Genomic DNA, 22,667 nt, shown 5'->3' on the forward strand with positions numbered 1-22,667 from the left:
ATTCATATCATTAGGGAGGAATTAATTTTTGTATCTGCAATACTAATCAAGTGAACTAAAATTGGAGATAAAAATGAATTCTTTTGGGTAACATCTAGTTATAGGACTCTTCTGCAAACAGAGCTAGTAGTTTAGCCTCACTTACATATATTTAAACACAAACATTGAGATATTCAGTAAATTAGATAAAATGTGTACTTTAGAATAATCAAATTTAATTTGCAAGATGAATTAAACAATATGATTATGTTGGCAAAGTCACATTTGATCTAGAGTCGTAATGCCTGGATTTAGTTACGCATCAAGCTATCTCAATCCAGCAGCAGAGAACATTGGTGGACTGTTTGAGGCTGTAAATATATATTCCTGTCCCTGCAAGAAAGGTCCACAAAGGCATGGCTTCATATATGCACAAAACTCTGCAACAGCTTTTTTCTAAAAGCAATTGGGAACACTCACACAAAGCCTTTTTAATATTTCCACTTCAACTTGGAAAGTGCCCATAAGGTCCATGCACTGTCAACCCAAGATACTGACACTTATATTTCGGACTGATCAGGTCTCTGGTCCAAAGTTTCCTGCAAGTTTTGTATTTATGAAAGTGAAATTGCTTCCAAGTAATACAAAAGTGACTGTAGAATTGCATCATTATTTCAATATGGCAGGCAGAATTACCAGTTAAGTTTCTTAAGATCAGAAATTAATGCATAGAAATGTTCTGCTCCAAGTTCTAGATAAATCCAAGACAAAGGTTTTGGAGCCAGACAGGCAAAAATCCTTTGGTAAAATTATCTCCATCTCCATTTTTTAAGTAAAGCAATATTCCTTCGCAGATGTGGTGCTTCAGATTGCTATCAAGCTAAAGTTTAATAACTCCAAGTGAACTATGCTGTGGTTTTCCCATCACCCACAAGACTGCTCAGTCTGAGAATAAAACACTCAAATTTCAACTACGTCTCATTACCACTAAGAAAGGATAAGAAAGGCAGAAAAAAATCGCCATTCATACCAGAATATATTATATGTAACCTTGCAGTAATAGGTCAGGATAGCAGTTTATAACCAGATCTCCAACATCTTTTTAGAAATAAAAATAAGCAACTAATTTAGCAAATTTCAGTCAAAAAATCTGCACTGCATGTACAGTTCTTCTGTAGTTTTATATCCAAATTTTTGATAGAAGGCTTCATTCTTTGGTAGGCACTCTAATGTAATTTTGTAACAGTTGAGTTTCTTGCTGAGAAGTGTGAGGGCTGCAACTAACCTGTCAATAGGACAGAAAAATATAGCTACAGTTTAGTAATGTCGTTTATTTTCACTTGTATACAGAGGTAATATTTTTACACTGATTCCCTCTGGCAATATTAAGGTAGATCAGTGGAACATGTAACCATAATATTACAGAAAACATAATGTAATGCAAATGTTTAGGATTAACTAAGCAATGAAAAGTCACTTTTGCTATTAAAGCACAGTAATATCTAATGCTTTTGTTAGAAATTATACCATAAAGTTGGAGGTTGCTTAACAGGAATAAGATTTCTCCATTCAAAACAAAGTCATACACAAAAAGGATGATATGAGAGAGGAATGTAATGAGAAACTAGTCTTTTGAGAAAAAGATGTCATAAGGTTGGAGTGGAAAGTAGAGTGGAACCCTGTTCACAAATTGTGCATTTGGCTCATTAGCATAAGGTTGGGGCTTAATTAAACACTAAAATATGGCCAGAGCACCTGACCAACATTCCAGCCAAACAGTGCTCATTCCAATGTGCACTGAAGGAATCTATCAATAGGAGTCAAAAATAAAAACTTCCAAGTGCCCCAAGTAAAAATACCTACCCCATTGGTAAAAACACCCAGTATGCAAAGCAAGCAGCCAGTAACCCTTCACTCACTGCAGAGATCCATTAATGCAGCCCCAATGGCACTGCTGCTTCATGAATATGCTCATGTATGCACAGTGCTGGTGATGCACCACTTGTGCCACATTATTGGCACCATGATAGAAAAAAAAGTCTTCCATTTATAGAGCGACATTCATGACCACAATGTCTCAAAGCATTTACTGCCAACGAAATGTTTTTGAAGTGTAGTCAATATTGTTGGAAACACACAATTTACACACAACTGCCTTCCACATCACTAATGATAATGACCAGATAATTGGAATGTCAGCCTGGATTTTTGTGCTCAAGTCCTCAAGTGGGATTTAATGCAATAAAACAAAATAATCCATGGGATGCAAACCTACCTTCTGTTAGAACTTATGAACACATGAGAAAAGAACGGGAAAAGACCAGCCAGTCCTTCAAATCTGCCCTCACCTGGCATAGTGAAATTTAAGCACACCATTAAAGCCTTCCCATCCATCCCCACTGTCAAATAATCTGCTGAGAAAGGCAAGAAATCAGATGGGCTTGGAGGGGCATGTACATCACGTTGGGGAAAATAAGACTTGAGAAGAGAATCTGACCACCTCAGATAAATCAAGCAAGCCTTGGGAAACGATGCTGACTTTGCTTCTTTAAAATTCTCAGACTGAATTGCATCCAACAAGTCAATGGTAGTCACCACAAGTATTATTATTCTGTCACCAGAAAATTTCCATCAAATGCTAGAAATCCAATAAACTTACTACACCCATGGTGGGCATGATCAAGGATCGAAAATCCCAAGCCAGAGGTGGAGAACAATCACCCGTGCTTTTCACCATCATTGTTCTTAGCTATTTATAAAATTATAATATTTTAAATTGAGAAACCAAGGTGAAGGGGTAGCTCATGTACTACATGGTACCTCTGAAGTATGAAAAGATTAAAAGGAAAGACAAGTTACATCAGGAAGTTTGGGTTTTAGATACCTATAGATTATAGGAAAAAGAGAAAACTGAGGATTTCCAGTCGCAAGGAAAATTTATGCTAGTCTGGAGTACTGTGCTCAACAACTTGGTTCATGCTTGATGCTCTTACAAAGGAGAAGGGCTGGGGAGAGCAGTTTTTAAACTCCTAGTACAGGTGGTTCCTACTTCCAGTTTAACCAGGTTGGGGATCGGGAGGCGGGTGGGTTACCTGCTCTAGAGAGGTGGGCCAGTAATTTAAATATGTTAATGATACTGCATGTCTCAGATTTTAACCAACTTTTACATGTAACATCTACAGGTCACGTCTCATTTTTCGAGACCTCAGGAAAGTTGGCTATTAGGGATTGGCAGCAAATACTGGCCTTGCTCATATCCCATGAACGAATAAAAAAGATGAATAGTGACGATGAAAGCCAAGTTGAGCAGGTTAGTGCTTTTCTACCACAGTTTGTGGGTCAGAAGGAGAAGAGAGTGTGTTTTCCCCAGTGCCTCAAGAAAACTTGTGATTAGCCTCCAGCCTCCTCTCCCCTCCACTGACACTCCCAACAATAGATTTCATGCCCTGCCAATTTCCAGGTTGCCTCACCAGATCACCTCCTCCCCGCAATCTCGCTCTCAACCTAAAGCCCCCATTCATGAAATAAGCATTTAACCTTCTCGTAAATTTTAATCTGAATAAATGTTACATTTTGTTGTATTTCTGAATATTTGACTCATTAATTGAATTTGCTCAGCTGAAACAATGAACTATTTCCTTTTCCCTCATTTCTTTCCATTCATATGACATCAATATGGGCTTCAATATTAGTGCAATTGCTGAGATGTATGCAAATGATAACAGGAGATGCTACGCCAGCACATGTGCAGTATATATGTGGAGCTTGCTGGAATTATCAGATAACCAACAAGAGTCATAAGGTGCTACTGCACCTTATGAGCACCAGAATATGAAGCAAAAGGTCTGTGGAGCATTACTTTCCAGAAGTGGTTAACTTGCAGGGAAATAAGAAAGCCAAGGAATTAGTGACCATCTGTGAAGAAGGCAGAAGTGATCATTTGTTCAATAGGAATGGAGTGCGTCATACTTATGAATTGAAGAAGAGGCAGCAGCATAGTGGAAGGAGTGTAACATGTGTAGTACATAACTGGTGCTGTTTTTTTTCCAATTAACAATCAGAAAAACTGACTCACAGCAGTTATGAAGGGTTTCCACAATTAGGGGGATAAAGACAGACCTTTGGTTCTGGTTGCAACTGGACAGTCTCAAATGGTGTGCTATGACTTTAGTGCCAGGACAAGGGACATAATATTGAGAGTGGAAAATCTTTGGGGAAGGGAAGAGCAGCTAGAAATCATGGCTCATTTAAGAACCAATGCCATAAGAGAGAGCGTAACAATGGCCTTTAAAGGTTAGGTTCAGTACTTAGATTCTAGATTGAAGATTGTAGAAAGCTACAAGGGTGGTATCTCACTATTACGCCTGATGTTACATACTGGTCTGGCTAGGGAAGAAAGGATTATGCACATCAACATGTAGCTTTGGGACAATGTAGAAAGGAGGCTTTCGCATTCAAGTATGGGGAATGCTGTATAGACAAGGGCCTTCCCTGGAATTGGATTCATACCAAAGCATTTGTGGAATTAATATGACAGGCATTGGGGAGAATGTAAACTAAAGTCAGAGGATAGTGCTAAACATAGAAACAAAAAAAGTAAAGCAAGGTACAGAAGATATATATATTAGGGTACAGGAGGCTCTTGTGAACAAAATATTAGAAGGAATCCTAAAGATGAAGATTATTGACACCTAGATAGACTCATCCAAGCTCACTTCCAATACCAAAATACATACATTAGTAAGATTTTAAAACACTCAGACTTACAGTTTCCCAAGTTGTTTTCCTCTGCATTCATCACTTACGACAACCTCTTCTATTCTCCCTCGCTAAATTTGAAAAAAAAGAGTAACATGGCTTCATTTAATGTAACATTTTAATGGTTAAATATAGGCAAATTAATCATTCTAAACAACGATAAAAATTTCCTCCAACAATAGATGCTCCATGCACAGTCTCATTCCCATTCCCAAATTTATAATATCCTATTAGGCAAGTCGAACAGGTTAAACACAATTGCTTTATCAACAGCTATAAGTTCCAGAACCGAATGGTGTCACGAGGCTATGACCCTTTATTATTGAAAATATCTTTTTTCAACTGACTGGAAATTTTGTAATCTGAACTGAGACAAAGCAAAGTGCTTAAAAATTCAAGGCCACATTCCAAGGTGAAGGTGAGAAACAAATAAATCACCCTCAGGAGAGTGTGAAGAGAGGGAGATTTCCTATAATCTAGACACCCATCATCTAAGGAAGAGACATTAAAAAATGCAGTGGCAATTGAAAAAATGGCTGCCACAGACTCACCCACCCAAAACCTCTTAAAAATACACAATGGGTGAAATATTTCAAGGCAAGGCTGCCCAGTCACTAGAGAGATTGAAAGTGACACAGGCAATGTCAATAAAGACTTCAGCAGAGGAAGCAGGCTTAAGGCTGCACTCTCTCCCTTTTGGAATAAGTGCATCACACGGTTAGAGAAGCCAACTCTACCAGAAACCTACCAGCGAACTGAGATCTCATAATAATTGCAACATCTTCTGCATCTGACTACATCCAAGAAACCAGCTAACCCAAATTGGCCACAGCGTTTAAAATCTATGCCTCAAGGACAATCAAAGGACAGTTAACTGTATATTATTTTACCTTTTTTTATTGGATTCTAACGCCCCTTATTTCTGATATGTGTATGTGTGGGGGGGCCAAAATCACTGCATGAGGGCCAAATGTTTGACGTCATTTTTTTATTTTTCTCGGGTTTAGTGGTTAATAAATTTGCTCTTTCTTTGACTCAAGAAAACCTTGTTTAATTGGCTCCTTATTGCTCACAGCTTAATTAGTTAAATACATTCTGATTTGGAAAAGGCATATCCTCATGAAAAAGAAACTTAAACCTTTGGTGTAACCAATCGAGGAAGTTGAATAGAGGGAAGCCAGTTCACCCCTTCTCACCTGGTCGTGACAATGGAAAATTCAGAATCCACAGCGAAACAAAATTTTTATATCACAGTGTCAGTTGAAGACCTACCTTTGCACAAGCATGTATAAATTTATGTTCGATTATTAGGGTAGCTGTAGCAATGACCTGTCCAAGGTGAGTGTCTTCAACAACAATGGCATAATAATCTCCAGTTTGCTTCATGTGCTCAAACTTGTCTGTGAAGTTTTAGAAAATGATAATAAAAAAATAAATGTTTCACAGATAAACACAATATTCCCTGTTTTACCTTTGATTATTATTTATTTATTCTAAAAGGATTTATGCAATTAGCTCTAGAGCATTAAAACATGTCAATCCACTACAGAAATTTTGAAATTTTTTTCCCCTCCTACTTTCACAGTTGGGGCTTCCAACATTATCCACGGGTATGATGGTATACAGACAACCTGCTTCAGGCAGACCACTAATATGTCCCCGAAGGCAGTTATGAGGCGGATAGAGAGGAAAGATAGAGCACTAAGAATTGGGGAGGTGGATGGGGTGGGGAAATGGTTGATAGGGGAAGAGGATGGGGGAAAGAGAGAAATAATGCATGGGGAGGGGCAGGAGGAGGAGGAGGGGGCAGATGGGGAGTGAGTGAGAAGGAGTATATAAGGAGGGTGGGTGAGGATGAAGAGAAGGAGAGCAGCAGGAGCTGAGCTGAGCAGCAAGAGGGGAAGGAGGAGATCGCGGGGAATATAAGAAATAGAAACAGGAATAGACCATATGGCCACTCCAGCCTGCTCTGCCATTCAATGTGATCACGGCTGATCTTGGGCCTCAACTTCCATTTCCCACTAACTCCCCATATCCTTAGATTCTCAGAGACCAACAATCTATATCTCAGCCTTGATTATGATGGAGCATCCACAATCCACGTATACGGACTCGAGATGTTAACTCTGTTTCTCTCTCCACAGATGCTGATAGACCTGCTGAGTTTTTCCAGCATTTTCTGTTTTTGGCCCTTCAGAACCTTGTACGTTTCAATGAAATCACCTCTCATTCTTCTAAACTCCAGAGAGTCTAGGCAAAATTAACTCAGACTCAAGTTACAGGAAAGCCCTTTCATTCCAGGAACCAATCAACTGAACCTTTGCCATACCACTTCCAAATATACTCTTCCTTAGATTTGGAAACCAAACTGAACTCTGTATTCCAGGTGCAGTCTGACAAAAACCCTAAACAAATATAGCAAGGCTTCCTTATTCTTGTACTCCAATCCTTTTGCAGTAAGGTCAAATGCTATTTGCTTCCTAAATGCTTGCTGCAAGCTAACTTTGTGTTCCTTTTACGAGTATACCCATGTCTCTCTGATCAACATTTAGAAGTTTCATACTTTTCAAAAAAGATTCTGCTTCTCCATTCTCACTATCAAAGTGAATAATCTCACATTTGCCCACATCATACTCCATCTTCCACCTTGTTGCCCACTCACTTAACCTGTACGTAATCTCTTTGTATCTTCCTCACAGCTTACATTCCCACCTAACCTTATATCATCAGCAAACTTGAATACACTATTTTTGGTTTCTTTGTCCAAGTCATTAATATAGATTATAAATAGTTGAGGCCCCAACACTGGTCCTTGCGACCATCCATTCATTCCAGCCCGGCAACTTGAAAATTCCCCATTTATGCCTACTCTCGGCTTCCTGTCCATTAACCAATCTTCCATCACTGCTAATATATTATCCCCAATTGCGAGCCCTTATCTTGCATATTAACCTTTTGTGGGGCACCGTGCCAAATGCCTTTTGGAAATCCAAGTATACTATATCTATTGACTCCCCTTTATCTAGCCACTAGTTACATCCTCAAAAATCTCAAATAAATTTGACAATTACAATTTCCCTTCAGTAAAACCATGTGTGTCTGATCATACAATGATTTTCTAAGCACATTAAGCCTTTCTTAGTAATAGATCCCAGCATTTTCCTGACGACTGATACCAGCCTGTAGTTCTCTGTTTCTCTCTCCCGCCTCTCTTGAACAGCAGTGTTACATTTGCTTACTTCAGTCTGAGATCATTCTAGAATCTAGGGAGTTTTGGAAAGTCATAAATCATCCAATATCTCTGCAACTACCTCTGTAGTGGCAATCTAAACCACTAGTTTATTAAAAATGCTTCATGCATTCAAATAAAGAAACTTTGAATTCATTCTTTTAACATTCTTTGCATGGACCTTATTTGCTGATGCACTATTACTGTTAAACTCCTTGTCCCTTCCATGCTTCTTGCATTCACCCAAATTTGAACACTCCTCTGTTGTCATTGACTTTTCTCTTTAGATTTCAAAATTTTCCTTCACCCGACTTCTTCTCTCATCGTTTCGTTTAAAACCCTATCCGCAGCCCAGTCATATAATTCACTAGGACATTAATCTCAGCCCAGTTTAAGTGGAGCCTGCCCCAAAGGAAAGGATGGGGGGACAGGAGGGAGTGGGGCAGTAGTGGTGGAGAGCGGCAGTGGAGGACAGCGGGGTTGAGAGAGGAGAGCAGAGAGTACAAGAAATGATCTTTCATCTGCCATGTGTCCATCTCTCCGCATTATTTGCTGTATTTCTAAATTTTGTGTCATCTGCAAACTTTGAAATCAAGATTGTTTCTACCCTTTCACAATGTCAACATCACTAGCAAGATCTGCATTTATTATCCATCCTGAATGCCCTTCTGTAAATGGTGGTGAGCATCTTCTTGAATTGCTATAGTCTTTATGTTGCTTCCTATACTTTGTCATAGTTGCTTGGTTCAACTTAATGGTTGGGCCATTTCAGAAAGAAGTCCAGAGGTTTCTTCACATTTTGAAATTAAACAAACAGCTTTACACTGCACTGCACTTAAAATCACTACACTGACAATACAGCCAGGAAAGCTCCTCACTAGTTTGAAGTAAAAAGCATGATAATTTTGAAGGTGCCAGTCCACTTACCTAAAAATATTTCAGGCGCAACTTGGTCCACTTTTGTTAACTGTGCGAGTACCTTAAAAAGACCTGTTTAAAAATTAGAATTAAATGAGTTACATCAGCACTGTCAAATTTTTTTTTGCATTGAGTTTTAGACATAATCTGGTAGATCTTGACTTGGTGTGATAATGTAAGACAGGTAATAGCATGTTGTCAGCCAATTTTATTTCTCCCCTGACTTATTTTCCTAATGAAGCCATAGAAATCAAAATTGGGGAGGCCGGGGGTGGGGATGGATGTGGAGGCCAGTGGCACTCACTATCACTTGTCGTACACTATTACACCAAGTCAAGATCTTCTCCAATCTGACTTACATCGAGTCTACAATATCCTTAAAATGCTTGGCTGGGTTTAATTTATTTCCGTGTCCCCACTTAAAAAAAAATTAATTATGCTGCAACAGGAAGCTACTTTGTTGCTGTTTATTAGCAATTAAGCTCCATTTAAGACACTCCTACTAAACATGAGGTTAGATGTCAAGATAGAAGAGTTGGGAGCATTCAGTAGAAGAGCTTAGATAGCCTGGATAAGATTTCATGGTGCTGGCGCTTCTTATCCTCAAACAATAACTGGTCAGCAATATACATGTTTAAAGTATCAGCACTGTTCCAGGTTGTCAAATCAAAAACAAAACCTAGAAAAGTCTCCTGGTCAGCTCCAAATAAGTGGGTATCTGAGAGGGCATTTTGGCCACAACAAGATTTCATAAACAGCAATGAGTTGATCAACCAGTAAACTGCCCATAATTTGGTATTAGATTAAAAGAGGTCATAAGGACTACTTGTTTGCAAAGTGGAAAATTTCGCACAAGTGCTAAATTAAAGAATAATGGGTGGCTGGGAATAAGTACAAAAAAATGATGGATAAAGGACAAAACTAACAATAGCCCTGGAATTTTCTTACCTAATGAACATCCAAGAAAAGTAGAAAGTGCATGCTTTGCACTGGAACTGTACTAGAGATATAAAAACACTAGTATAGCTACTTCAGAACCTTCTCCATATGTTCCTAAACTATATACACTATATTAGAATTGAAACAGGAGCTAATAAGACCATGTGAATTGGAAGTTCAAAATATCCGGGAGTTAGCAGAGACAAATTGCCTGTAAATTTCTTTTGATTACTACATAGACATTGTATCACGATTCAAGTAAAAATTAAGTACAAAAACATGAAAATTGTTTACTTGCATAAATATATTCAACAAAAAAGCAAATGTCTCCTATCCAATGTGGTTCCAAAAATTAATTAGACTGAAATGGAGTTTTAAATTTTAATTTCTTCTATTAATTCTCTGTTTAAAAGTTGAACATTTCACAGAAAGTCAGTATTGACATATATCTGGTCGTAACATGCAAATTACATTTCAAACAGTACCTCTGTTGAAGTCAGCAGTACAGAGAGGCCTCATAACTAGTCCATCCCCAGGGTTCAAAGGGGAAATTTCAGGAGAGAATTTCACCATATTCTGGCTCCAGTCCAGGTCGCTTAACATGATGGGATCAAACAAGGGTGTGTCATCAAGAATCATGGCAGGAGGAGCAGAGTCTACACACTGTTTTAAGAAAAATGTAAAACGCTTTAAAAGCCCTAATCAAAAAATGCATTTTTACTTAGATTAATACAACTCCTAAAAGTAGTCAAGAGAAATATGTTTAGTTTTAAGTTCACCTTTTTTTTTGCTGGTATTGCTCTACATTACTATAAGTTAGATGAAATTGTACATTACTATATTCTCAAAGTAAACTTATTTGAGGAGTAATGGTTACTGCACATGAGCACATTACTAGTCAATCATATTTTGTAGCACTGTAGCAACACAGTTTAAAAGTAATTATGTAAAGAGACCCAAAAATGTCAAAGGCAAAATTGCTCAACTGGGAAAGAGTTAATTTCAGCAATTTAAGAAGGGACATAAGCATATATAGATTGGCAAAGGCAGTTACTGGGTAAGGCTGTAACAGAACAATGGAGGGCATTCAGGGAAGAGTCAGTTCAGGTGCAACGTAAGCATATTCCTTTTGAAGGGGAAATGTAGAGTATGCAACCAGGATGGCAAAGGAAATAAATAAAAATTAAAAGAAAACAGGAAAAGCAGGCTTCTGACAAATTATTCAGTTAATAACCAGGAAGATTATGGAACGTACAGGTGGGGACTGAAAAAAATAACTCGAGAGGCAAAGAACAGTCACTAGGAAAGATTAGCAGGCACCATTAAACTGAACCTTAAAACATAAAAGGGGTAAGCGGTTACAGCGAAAAAGTTAAGCATGTTAAGGACTCAAAGGGAAATGTCTATTCAGCCGAGGATATGGCTAAAGTATTAAATGTGTATTTTGCATTTCTCTTCACAAAGAAAGCAAGTGATGTGAAGGTTACATGAAAAGAGAGGGAAGTTCTGGTATTAAATTAATAAGTAGAGGAAACATCCTAAAATACAGTTTAGCATTACTGAATGTTGGTATGTCACTTGGTCCAGATGGAATGCATTCTAGGTTGCTAAAATAAAGTAGCAGAGGCTCCGTCACCTGCCTATGCCCCTAACTAGACAACTCGCTATGACTACTGCATTTCTGCTATTTTTCTACAAACAGCCAAATCTCCCATAGTGCCAGGGTGTAATTCTTATTGCTAGTGCTAATGTACTGTGCTGAGGACCCATAAATACTTGGAAAGGCTTAGTTAATCCAATTATTTGGCTTTTTCTGAATCATAACTTTATTTAAAAGCAGCATTTTAAAAATAACATTAATTACTCACTTTTGCTAACCTAGAACATTTGCATCTCAGCTCACTATTTAAAAGTTATATTTTATAAATTTCTGTTGCTGATTTAAACATGGAGTTGGACTAAATTCAAATCTTTCCAAGATTTCTAACATTGACTTCACTTTGGAAGAAGCCTGCATAAACCACTTTGCAATTCTTCCAGAGTTTCTCCAAAGGCTGCTCTTGCTTTGACATTTAATTTAATTTTTATTCTCTGCCTTTAGGGCCTCCAACAACATTTTTACCTACTTAAAAGAACAGGCAAGTTAATCAGCTCCAGACACTGGCCAATCTCACAGTTCTTTTAAGTCAGTTAGTGGTGTGCAAAATGATCAACTCTTTCCCGTCTCCTGCCCTCCATCAACTTGCTACACCCTTGTGGGAAGCATCTAACTTCTATAGTGCCTTTAGCACCAAACTCCCCTGTCCCGTGTATCACATTAGAGCAATAACACGTGGCCAATGTACTTCTAAGGTTTACAACATGGACTTCACTTTGGAAGAAGCCTGCATATATTAAGACTAAACCAATTTGCAATTCTTCCAGAGTTTCTCCAAAGGCTGCTCTTGCTTTGACAGGGTTTTTAAACAAGCAATACTAGATACTATTCAGAAACCATATTTTTGATGTTGAGCTTCACATTCACTTCAGAAAAAAATATGGGCACAACACAAAAAAGTCAATGCCTTCTGTTTTCAAGTAACTTCTAAAAATGTAGGTCAGGCAGGACAATAGCAAATTGGTATCTCTTTACACATTGAAAGTAGTCATTTTCCACCCACTATTGCATTTGTATCAATGCTCAATGGTTGAACTCCACAGCAATGTAAATATTAATGATTGGCATCTAAATATTCCACTGCTGTAACTCTAGGTGGTAATATGAAAAGCGTCATTTTGCAACTTGCACATGGAGTATTGGTGCTGTAACCCAGGCTCAGAGTGACAAAAAATAAATATTTTTTGTTTAATATTTAACATAGTATTGGTTTCTTCAATTCTGCATGGTATGCAAGGGATTAAAAATAAACAAATTTTTTACCCAGTTAAGTGAATACAGTTTGTCTGTACCTAGAGTGACAGAAAAGCCAAACTAATTGATTCAAAAAATATCTTGCAGGATTTATTCAAATGTATTTTTGATTGGGAAACTTCTATAAAATTTAACAGTTACTTAAACCTGGTGATCCTCAGTCATATTTTTAAAGCTATTTATCAACCAGACTTGTTCAAATTGGAATATTTGTTAGGCCAGAAAGTTTACATAGATAATGAAGAGAAAAAAAAGAGTCACTGCACAAAAATATTAGTTTCATCAAAGCTTTGGCAGAGCAGTCTTTGGCAGCACACCTGCGGTCTGTCCGCAAGAAAGACCCAAACCTCCCTGTCGCTTGCCATTTTAACACTCCACCCTGTTCTCTTGCCAACATGTCTGTCCTTGGCTTGCTGCATTGTTCCAGTGAAGCCCAACGCAAACTGGAGGAACAGCACCTCATCTTCCGACTAGGCACTTTACAGCCCTCTGGGCTGAATATTGAATTCAACAACTTTAGATCTTAAACTCCCCCTCCCCCCATCCCCACCCCGTTTCTTTTCCCCCCCCACCCGCTTTTTTTTCAATAATTTATATAGATTCTTCTTTCCCCACCTATTTCCATTATTTTTAAATTTAAAATTAAAACCTTTAGTCTTTCCACCCCACCCCCACTAGAGCTGTACTTTGAATATCCTGTTTTCCATTCTTAATTAGCACTTTTCTCAGACAAAGACCACCACCTTCAACACCTCTTTGACCCTTTTGTCTATGACATCTTTTGATTATCTGCTCACACCACACCCTCAATGTGTCTCTTTCCCCCCCCCCCACCCCAACCCACCCACCTTAAACCAATTTATATTTCTCCCTTGTTGAAACTATGCTGCAGTTCTGCCGAAGGGCCATGAAGGCTCGAAACGTTAACTGATTTCTTCTCCGCCGATGCTGCCAGACTTGCTGAGTTTTTCCAGGTAATTCTGTTTTTGTTTTGGATTTCCAGCATCCGCAGTAGCTTTTAGCTTTTTGTTTTCAGCCTTAAACTATTTTATATATCATTCGAGGAGCCATCAAAATTTAATAACTACTGTAAAAAAGTATGTTCCTATTACTCCTCTTTGCTTCTCCTTTAAGGGTTTAATAAATTTGTTTGGTTAGTGCAGTGTCAACATACCACCTTCCTTTTGGTTACTTATTAGCTAGTCACAATTGATATCGTATCATAATAGAAATTTGAATACCAAGTGACACAACAGCTGGTATACCGGGCTATGTCAATATTATATAATTTCACAACTCAAAATACAAGAGTCGTGTAAATAAATTTCCTCTTCCTCATTTCTCTTTTGGCTTTTCCCATGTTACATGGGATCACCATAATGCTAATTGATCACCTTCACATCAACCATGAGGTTTTTTTTTGATTTGGTGGGTAGTTTTACAGCCGGATGTCCTTTCTGCTGCTAACCCTCCCCAGATATCCAGGCTGGGGACCAGCACCGATACACACACCAGAGCCAAGTAAATAAATCTATTTCACAATTTTCTTCATAGTTTGATCATGATTAAAGTTTGCAGTACATGAAAGGCTTATAATATCACCGTTACATTACAAATATATCCTTTTCAGGGGTATGGTATATTATTGCATAGTTTGGAATAGATTTGAGCTGCTTTGTTAGTGCTTGACGCTGACATCAAGTGCAAAGAGAAGATGTTTAATTCCCCAACAAGAAAGCCCTCTAAAATTTGGTTCACATAGGCTTCTAAACAGCCCTTTGCTCATCCTAAGGAGCAGCTACAATTATAAAGCTACAATTATAAACACAATGGAAATTGTTTTATAATGTAATACAATATCTTATTTGCTTGAGACCTTAACGTCACCATTTCAGGGATATCTATTTCACATAGTAGAAAAATGGACCAGTAGAAGGATATGGAAATGAGAACACACAACTCATACTCTGACACACATGAACAAAAGTGACACAAAGCCACCAATGATTGATTTTCAACTTTTTTTTGCCTTTTCCAATTTTCTTCACTGTTGCGCGCTCGCTCTCTCTCTCTCTCTCATTGAAGGCTTTGATTCCACAAATGAAAGCAAGCCCAATGTCAATGTCTGCAAACCAGACATTCATTAAATTGGTCAAGAATTAGAACTTTGGCTTATTTATCCTCTTTCCAAGCCTTGGTATGTCAGCTGATATGTATGACCGGCAGCACTTCCATTCTCTAGTAGCCTTCACTGAATTACAAAGAACATAAGAAATGGGAGCAGGAGCAGGCTATTTGGTCCTTCAAGCCTGCTCTGCCACTCAATAAGATCATGGCTGATCTGATTGTGGCCTCAACTCCACTTTCCTGTCTGTCCAAAAATAACCCTGGACTCTCTTGTAGATCTATCTAACTCAGTCTTAAATATACTCGACGACCCAGCCTCCATTGCTCTCTGGGGTAGAGAATTCTAAAGATGAATGACCCCCTGAGAAAAGAAATTCCACCTCATTGTCTCCTTATTTTGAAACTGTGACCCCTAGGCCAGGATTTTCCCGTCAGTGATTTGGGGGCAGGGCCCGCTCATCGACGGGAAAATGACGCGGGATGACATCAGAAGGAACCCCCGATGTCATCCAGGTCCCTTTAAATTTTCAGGAAACTCTTTTCGAGTTACCAACAGTCACAGATTGCAACTTCTTTCGAGTACAATCACAGTTCTTGGTTTTCCGGGAGTGGGACATGAACCCACAACTCTCTGATTCAAAGGCGAGGGTGCTATGAACTGAGCCAAAATTGAGGCCATTGACAGAGTAATTAAGATAATTAAAGACCTGCCCATCCAACCTTAAGACTGGCGGGCAGGCCAGGAGCCCCAGCGGGCTTCTGATTATACATGAAACTTCATCCACTGGCGGGATGAGGTTTCATGTCCGTTTTTAAAGAGTTTCATAAAGTTTGTGTGTTTCTTATTAACATGTCCCATCTCGTGTGACATTGTCACATGAGGGGGACATGTTAATGATTTGAATATTTTTCTATTTTTGGAGGTTTTTTTTACCTGTCAGTAATCTCCCTGAGACAGCACTTGTTCTCAGGGAGCAGTGTGCTCTTTCGCGCGCAAGCGCAAAAGAGCGCACTTTGGCAGATGGGGAATCTCCCTCCCCCTGCACAGGAAGCGCATAGCGCTTCCTGTTGGGCAGGCCGCTGAGGGGGCCTTAATTGGTCCGCCCACACAAAATGGCAGCGGGCCCCGTTTCGGCGGCGGAGTTCAGCTGCCCGCCCACCGCCAAGCCCACCAAGAGCAAAATTCTGCCCCTAGTTCTAGATTCCCCCACAAGGAGAAACATCCTGTCAGCCCCTCTGAATCGTCTATGTTTGAATAAGATTATCTCTCATGCTTCTAAACTCAAATGACTGTAGGTTCAACCCACCCAACCTTTCCTCATAAGACAACCCCTTCATCCCAGGAATCAGCCTAGTGAACCTTCTCTGAACTGCCTCCAATGAAGTATATCCTTCCTTAAATAAGGATCTAAAACTCAATGCACTCTAGGTGTAGTCTCACTAACACCCTGTACAGTTCAGCATAGCTTCCCTACCTCTGTACTCCACACCCCTTGCAATAAAGACCAACATTCCATTTGCCTATTCGTTTGCTGTACCTGCTTGCTACCTTTTGTGATTCATGTATGAGGACACCCAGATCCTGCTTTAGTCGTTCTCCATTTAAATATTCTGCTTTTCTATTCTTCCCAACGTGGACAACTCACATTTTCCCACATTATACTCCATCTGCTAAATTTTGTCCGCTCATTTAACCTATCTATATCCCTTTGCAGATACTTTTGTGTCCTCCTCACAACTTGTTGTCCTGCCTATCTTTGTACATCAGCAAATTTGGCTACAATACACTTAGTTCTTCATCCAAGTCATTAATAAAGATTGTAAATAGTTGAGGCCCCAGCATTGATCCCTGTGGCGCTCCAAAATTTGCCATTCTGAAACTAATCCATTTATCCCGACTCTCTCCTGTTAGTTAGCCATGCTGATATATCACCTCCAAAAGCATGAGTTCTTATCTTGTGTAGCAACCTTTTATGTGGCACCTTATCGAAACCTAATTACTAACCAACTGATAAGTACTTTTTTTAAAAAGGTGATATTAAAAATACGCAAGCAAAAATGAATCACAATTTACTAGGTGCCATCAAGTCACCCCCCTGTAAATCCAATTACGCTGAGTGCCAGTGTGGATGTGCAGGTAGTATACATTAGGTATGATAATACTACAGAAAACTCTGGTTTTATTAATGATAATTTACTTTAAAATGCAAAAATGCTGAACTCCTGTTTGAGATAGATTCCCATGCATAATGCCCATTAAAATCAATAACATGTGCTAGAAATGGGATGACAAATGGTGTTACATATAAATACTGCAGCAGCAGTGAGCCAAAATTCACAAAGCACAACATGCAATTCATCCAGCCAAAAAATAAATCCTGCCACAACTAGTTCAAAAGAAATTGCAATTTTCAGAGTTTCAAAAAACCCTGATATTATAATGCAATATATATATATATTATTTTTACAAGTAACCATGCAATGATCTGGATTACAAGAGCTATTAATTTTTCAGTGTGAACATAGCACGTTGCTATAAACTCCGACAAAAATACCTTTCAAACCAAGAGCATTACCATCTGTGGGAGTAATCTCTATATTAAAAATGAATGAGTGGGTGTGCAAGGCATTTTGCAAATTAAAGCATTAATATGAATCTCACCGATATTTTACCAGGAACGCAAACCAGAATATTCAGAACCTAACCCGTGATCCCAACTATTTCTTTAGCTGAACAAAATAGCAATTAAATCATTCCTACAATAATTACATTTCTTAACAGCTAATAGAAGAAAATCCTACAAACTTTCCACTAATACTGCAAGAAGCTCAGCGAGTTGCAATCCTTTTCTGGGATCTAACTTAAACGTGAACACACTCTGAGATGTGGCACTTTCTATCGATGGATTCACATGCAGAGATGGCACTGCCGGCTGGTCACTCACACACCGTGAGTCCGGACACTGCCGGCTGGTCACTCACACACCGTGAGGCCGGACACTGCCGGCTGGTCACTCACACACCGTGAGGCCGGACACTGCCGGCTGGTCACTCTCACATCGTGAGTCCGGACACTGCCGGCTGGTCACTCTCACATCGTGAGTCCGGACACTGCCGGCTGGTCACACACACCGTGAGGCCGGACACTGCCGGCTGGTCACTCACACACCGTGAGGCCGGCCACTGCCGGCTGGTCACTCACACACCGTGAGTCCGGACACTGCCGGCTGGTCACTCTCACATCGTAAGTCCGGACACTGCCGGCTGGTCACTCACACACCGTGAGGCCGGACACTGCCGGCTGGTCACTCTCACATCGTGAGTCCGGACACTGCCGGCTGGTCACTCACACACCGTGAGGCCGGACACTGCCGGCTGGTCACTCACACACCGTGAGGCCGGACACTGCCGGCTGGTCACTCTCACATCGTGAGTCCGGACACTGCTGGCTGGTCACTCTCACACCGTGAGGCCGGACACTGCCGGCTGGTCACTCACACACCGTGAGTCCGGACACTGCCGGCTGGTCACTCACACACCGTGAGGCCGGCCACTGCCGGCTGGTCACTCACACACCGTGAGTCCAGACACTGCCGGCTGGTAACTCACACACCGTGAGTCCGGACACTGCCGGCTGGTCACTCACACACCGTGAGGCCGGACACTGCCGGCTGGTCACTCACACACCGTGAGGCCGGCCACTGCCGGCTGGTCACTCACACACCGTGAGTCCGGACACTGCCGGCTGGTAACTCACACACCGTGAGTCCGGACACTGCCGGCTGGTCACTCACACACCGTGAGTCCGGACACTGCCGGCTGGTCACTCACACACCGTGAGTCCGGACACTGCCGGCTGGTCACTCACACACCGTGAGTCCGGACACTGCCGGCTGGTCACTCACACACCGTGAGTCCGGACACTGCCGGCTGGTCACTCACACACCGTGAGTCCGGACACTGCCGGCTGGTCACTCACACACCGTGAGGCCGGACACTGCCGGCTGGTAACTCACACACCGTGAGAGAGGCACTTACTCTGCGGCATCAGTTAGATTTTGTTCCAATATTAACCATCCTGTTGAAGTTAGCTGTTGAAAGCCATGAGACGGGCCATTTGTCAGCGCTCCTGATGCCACACGGACCCTGACAAGAGGCTCCGCTCTAGCCCGGGGCTCAGACCGGCGCGGCCTTGCACAAACCAGGCCGGGACAGGCGGCGAGAGAGCGGCCATTGGAGCCAGGAGGCTGGGGTAAAAGACAGAGAGCCGGCGAAGCCCGATACTCACCGCAGAGGGAAGATCTCAGTCTCTTCGCCGGTGTAGTTTCCGGATTCGAGCCGCACGGGAGGAGTTTAACCGTCCACCAGTGACGTGGCACAAGAGAGGCCACGCAGGGACGTGATGACGTCTGAGCAGGAGCCTGGCAGAGCAGCAGGAGCCTGGCAGTGCAGGAGACTGGCAGTGCAGGAGACTGGCAGTGCAGCAGGAGCCTGGCAGTGCAGGAGACTGGCAGTGCAGCAGGAGCCTGGCAGTGCAGGAGACTGGCAGTGCAGCAGGAGCCTGGCAGTGCAGGAGACTGGCAGTGCAGCAGGAGACTGGCAGAGTAGGAGTCAGGCAGAGCAGCAGGAGCCTGGCAGAACAGCTGCCTGGCAGAGCAGCAGGAGACTGGCAGAGCAGGAGACTGGCAGTGCAGGAGACTGGCAGTGCAGCAGGAGACTGGCAGAGCAGCAGGAGACTGGCAGAGCAGCAGGAGACTGGCAGTGCAGCAGGAGACTGGCAGAGCAGCAGGAGCCTGGCAGAGCAGGAGACTGGCAGAGCAGAAGCCTGGCAGAGCAGCAGGAGCCTGGCAGAGGAGGAGACTGGCAGTACAGCAGGAGCCTGGTAGAGCAGGAAGAGCCTGGCAGAGCAGGAGCCTGGCAGTGCAGCAGGAGCCTGGCACAGCAGGAGCCTGGCAGAGCAGCCGGAGCCTGGCAGGGCAGCAGGAGCCTGGCAATGCAGCAAGAACCTGGCAGAGCAGCTGCCTAGCAGAGCAGCAGGAGCCTGACAGAGCAGGAGACTGGCAGTGCAGCAGGAGACTGGCAGAGTAGCAGATTGGCAGTGCAGCAGGAGACTGGCAGTGCAGCAGGAGACTGGCAGAGCAGCAGGAGATTGGCAGAGCAGCAGGAGCCTGGCAGAGTAGGAGACTGGCAGTGCAGCAGGAGACTGCAGAGCAGCAGGAGATTGGCAGAGCAGCAGGAGCCTGGCACAGCAGGAGCCTGACAGAGCAGCAGGAGACTGGCAGAGTAGGAGACTGGCAGTGCAGCAGGAGACTGGCAGTGCAGCAGGAGACTGGCAGAGCAGCAGGAGCCTGGCAGAGCAGGAGACTGGCAGAGCAGGAGCCTGGCAGAGGAGGAGACTGGCAGAGCTGCAGGAGCCTGGAAGAGCAGGAGAATGGCAGAGTAGGAGACTGGCAGTGCAGCAGGAGACTGGCAGAGCAGCAGGAACCTGGCAGGGCAGCAGGAGTCTGGCAATGCAGCAAGAACCTTCCAGAGCAGCCGCCTGGCAGAGCAGCAGGAGCCTGACAGAGCAGGAGACTGGCAGTGCAGCAGGAGACTGGCAGTGCAGCAGGAGACCGGCAGTGCAGCAGGAGATTGGCAGAGCAGCAGGAGCCTGGCACAGCAGGAGCCTGGCAGAGCAGCAGGAGCCTGGCAGAGTAGGAGACTGGCAGTGCAGCAGGAGACTGGCAGAGCAGCAGGAGATTGGCAGAGCAGCAGGAGCCTGGCACAGCAGGAGCCTGACAGAGCAGCAGGAGACTGGCAGAGTAGGAGACTGGCAGTGCAGCAGGAGACTGGCAGTGCAGCAGGAGACTGGCAGTGCAGCAAGAACCTGGCAGAGCAGCCGCCTGGCAGAGCAGCAGGAGCCTGACAGAGCAGAAGACTGGCAGTGCAGCAGGAGACTGGCAGAGTAGGAGTCAGGCAGAGCAGCAGGAGCCTGGCAGAACAGCTGCCTGGCAGAGCAGCAGGAGACTGGCAGAGCAGGAGACTGGCAGTGCAGGAGACTGGCAGTGCAGCAGGAGACTGGCAGAGCAGCAGGAGACTGGCAGAGCAGCAGGAGACTGGCAGTGCAGCAGGAGACTGGCAGAGCAGCAGGAGCCTGGCAGAGCAGGAAACTGGCAGAGCAGGAGCCTGGCAGAGCAGCAGGAGCCTGGCAATGCAGCAAGAACCTGGCAGAGCAGCTGCCTAGCAGAGCAGCAGGAGCCTGACAGAGCAGGAGACTGGCAGTGCAGCAGGAGACTGGCAGAGTAGCAGATTGGCAGTACAGCAGGAGCCTGGTAGAGCAGGAAGAGCCTGGCAGAGCAGGAGCCTGGCAGTGCAGCAGGAGCCTGGCACAGCAGGAGCCTGGCAGAGCAGCCGGAGCCTGGCAGGACAGCAGGAGCCTGGCAATGCAGCAAGAACCTGGCAGAGCAGCTGCCTAGCAGAGCAGCAGGAGCCTGACAGAGCAGGAGACTGGCAGTGCAGCAGGAGACTGGCAGAGCAGCAGGAGATTGGCAGAGCAGCAGGAGCCTGGCAGAGTAGGAGACTGGCAATGCAGCAGGAGACTGCAGAGCAGCAGGAGATTGGCAGAGCAGCAGGAGCCTGGCACAGCAGGAGCCTGACAGAGCAGCAGGAGACTGGCAGAGTAGGAGACTGGCAGTGCAGCAGGAGACTGGCAGTGCAGCAGGAGACTGGCAGAGCAGCAGGAGATTGGCAGAGCAGCAGGAGCCTGGCACAGCAGGAGCCTGACAGAGCAGCAGGAGACTGGCAGAGTAGGAGACTGGCAGTGCAGCAGGAGACTGGCAGTGCAGCAGGAGACTGGCAGAGCAGCAGGAGCCTGGCAGAGCAGGAGACTGGCAGAGCAGGAGCCTGGCAGAGGAGGAGACTGGCAGAGCTGCAGGAGCCTGGAAGAGCAGGAGACTGGCAGAGTAAGAGACTGGCAGTGCAGCAGGAGACTGGCAGAGCAGCAGGAACCTGGCAGGGCAGCAGGAGTCTGGCAATGCAGCAAGAACCTTCCAGAGCAGCCGCCTGGCAGAGCAGCAGGAGCCTGACAGAGCAGGAGACTGGCAGAGTAGGAGACTGGCAGTGCAGCAGGAGACTGGCAGTGCAGCAGGAGATTGGCAGAGCAGCAGGAGCCTGGCACAGCAGGAGCCTGGCAGAGCAGCAGGAGCCTGGCAGAGTAGGAGACTGGCAGTGCAGCAGGAGACTGGCAGAGCAGCAGGAGCTTGGCAGAGCAGCAGGAGCCTGGCACAGCAGGAGCCTGGCAGAGCAGCAGGAGACTGGCAGAGTAGGAGACTGGCAGTGCAGCAGGAGACTGGCAGTGCAGCAGGAGACTGGCAGTGCAGCAGGAGATTGGCAGAGCAGCAGGAGCCTGGCAGAGCAGGAGACTGGCAGAGCAGGAGCCTGGCAGAGGAGGAGACTGGCAGAGCTGCAGGAGCCTGGAAGAGCAGGAGACTGGCAGAGTAGGAGACTGGCAGTGCAGCAGGAGACTGGCAGAGCAGCAGGAACCTGGCAGGGCAGCAGGAGTCTGGCAATGCAGCAAGAACCTTCCAGAGCAGCCACCTGGCAGAGCAGCAGGAGCCTGACAGAGCAGGAGACTGGCAGAGTAGGAGACTGGCAGTGCAGCAGGAGACTGGCAGTGCAGCAGGAGATTGGCAGAGCAGCAGGAGCCTGGCACAGCAGGAGCCTGGCAGAGCAGCAGGAGACTGGCAGAGTAGGAGACTGGCAGTGCAGCAGGAACCTGGCAGTGCAGCAGGAGTCTGGCAGAGCAGCAGGAGACTGGCAGAGTAGGAG

General features: G+C 43.9%; 1 protein-coding gene across 2 annotated transcripts; it reads right to left on the reverse strand.

Moving 5' to 3' along the window:
- Nucleotides 1–1,105: 1,105 nt before the first annotated feature.
- gnpnat1 (glucosamine-phosphate N-acetyltransferase 1) lies at nt 1,106–19,252 on the reverse strand. 2 transcript variants are annotated; one of them, XM_078562606.1, is made up of 6 exons: nt 19,150–19,252; nt 10,309–10,486; nt 8,894–8,956; nt 6,010–6,137; nt 4,747–4,808; nt 1,106–1,264 (listed from the first exon to the last, which is right to left on the reverse strand). In XM_078562606.1, exons 2-6 carry the CDS (start codon nt 10,460–10,462, stop codon nt 1,117–1,119), a joined length of 555 nt encoding a protein of 184 aa, XP_078418732.1. In that variant the 5' UTR covers nt 10,463–10,486; nt 19,150–19,252; the 3' UTR covers nt 1,106–1,116. The 2 variants fall into 2 exon arrangements, with proteins under 2 accessions (XP_078418732.1, XP_078418733.1); XM_078562607.1 differs by lacking the exon at nt 19,150–19,252 and adding an exon at nt 18,900–19,025.
- Nucleotides 19,253–22,667: the final 3,415 nt, after the last annotated feature.

The sequence above is a fragment of the Cetorhinus maximus genome, chromosome 18 (assembly GCF_964194155.1).
Source record: "Cetorhinus maximus chromosome 18, sCetMax3.hap1.1, whole genome shotgun sequence".
Classification (NCBI taxonomy): domain Eukaryota; kingdom Metazoa; phylum Chordata; class Chondrichthyes; order Lamniformes; family Cetorhinidae; genus Cetorhinus; species Cetorhinus maximus.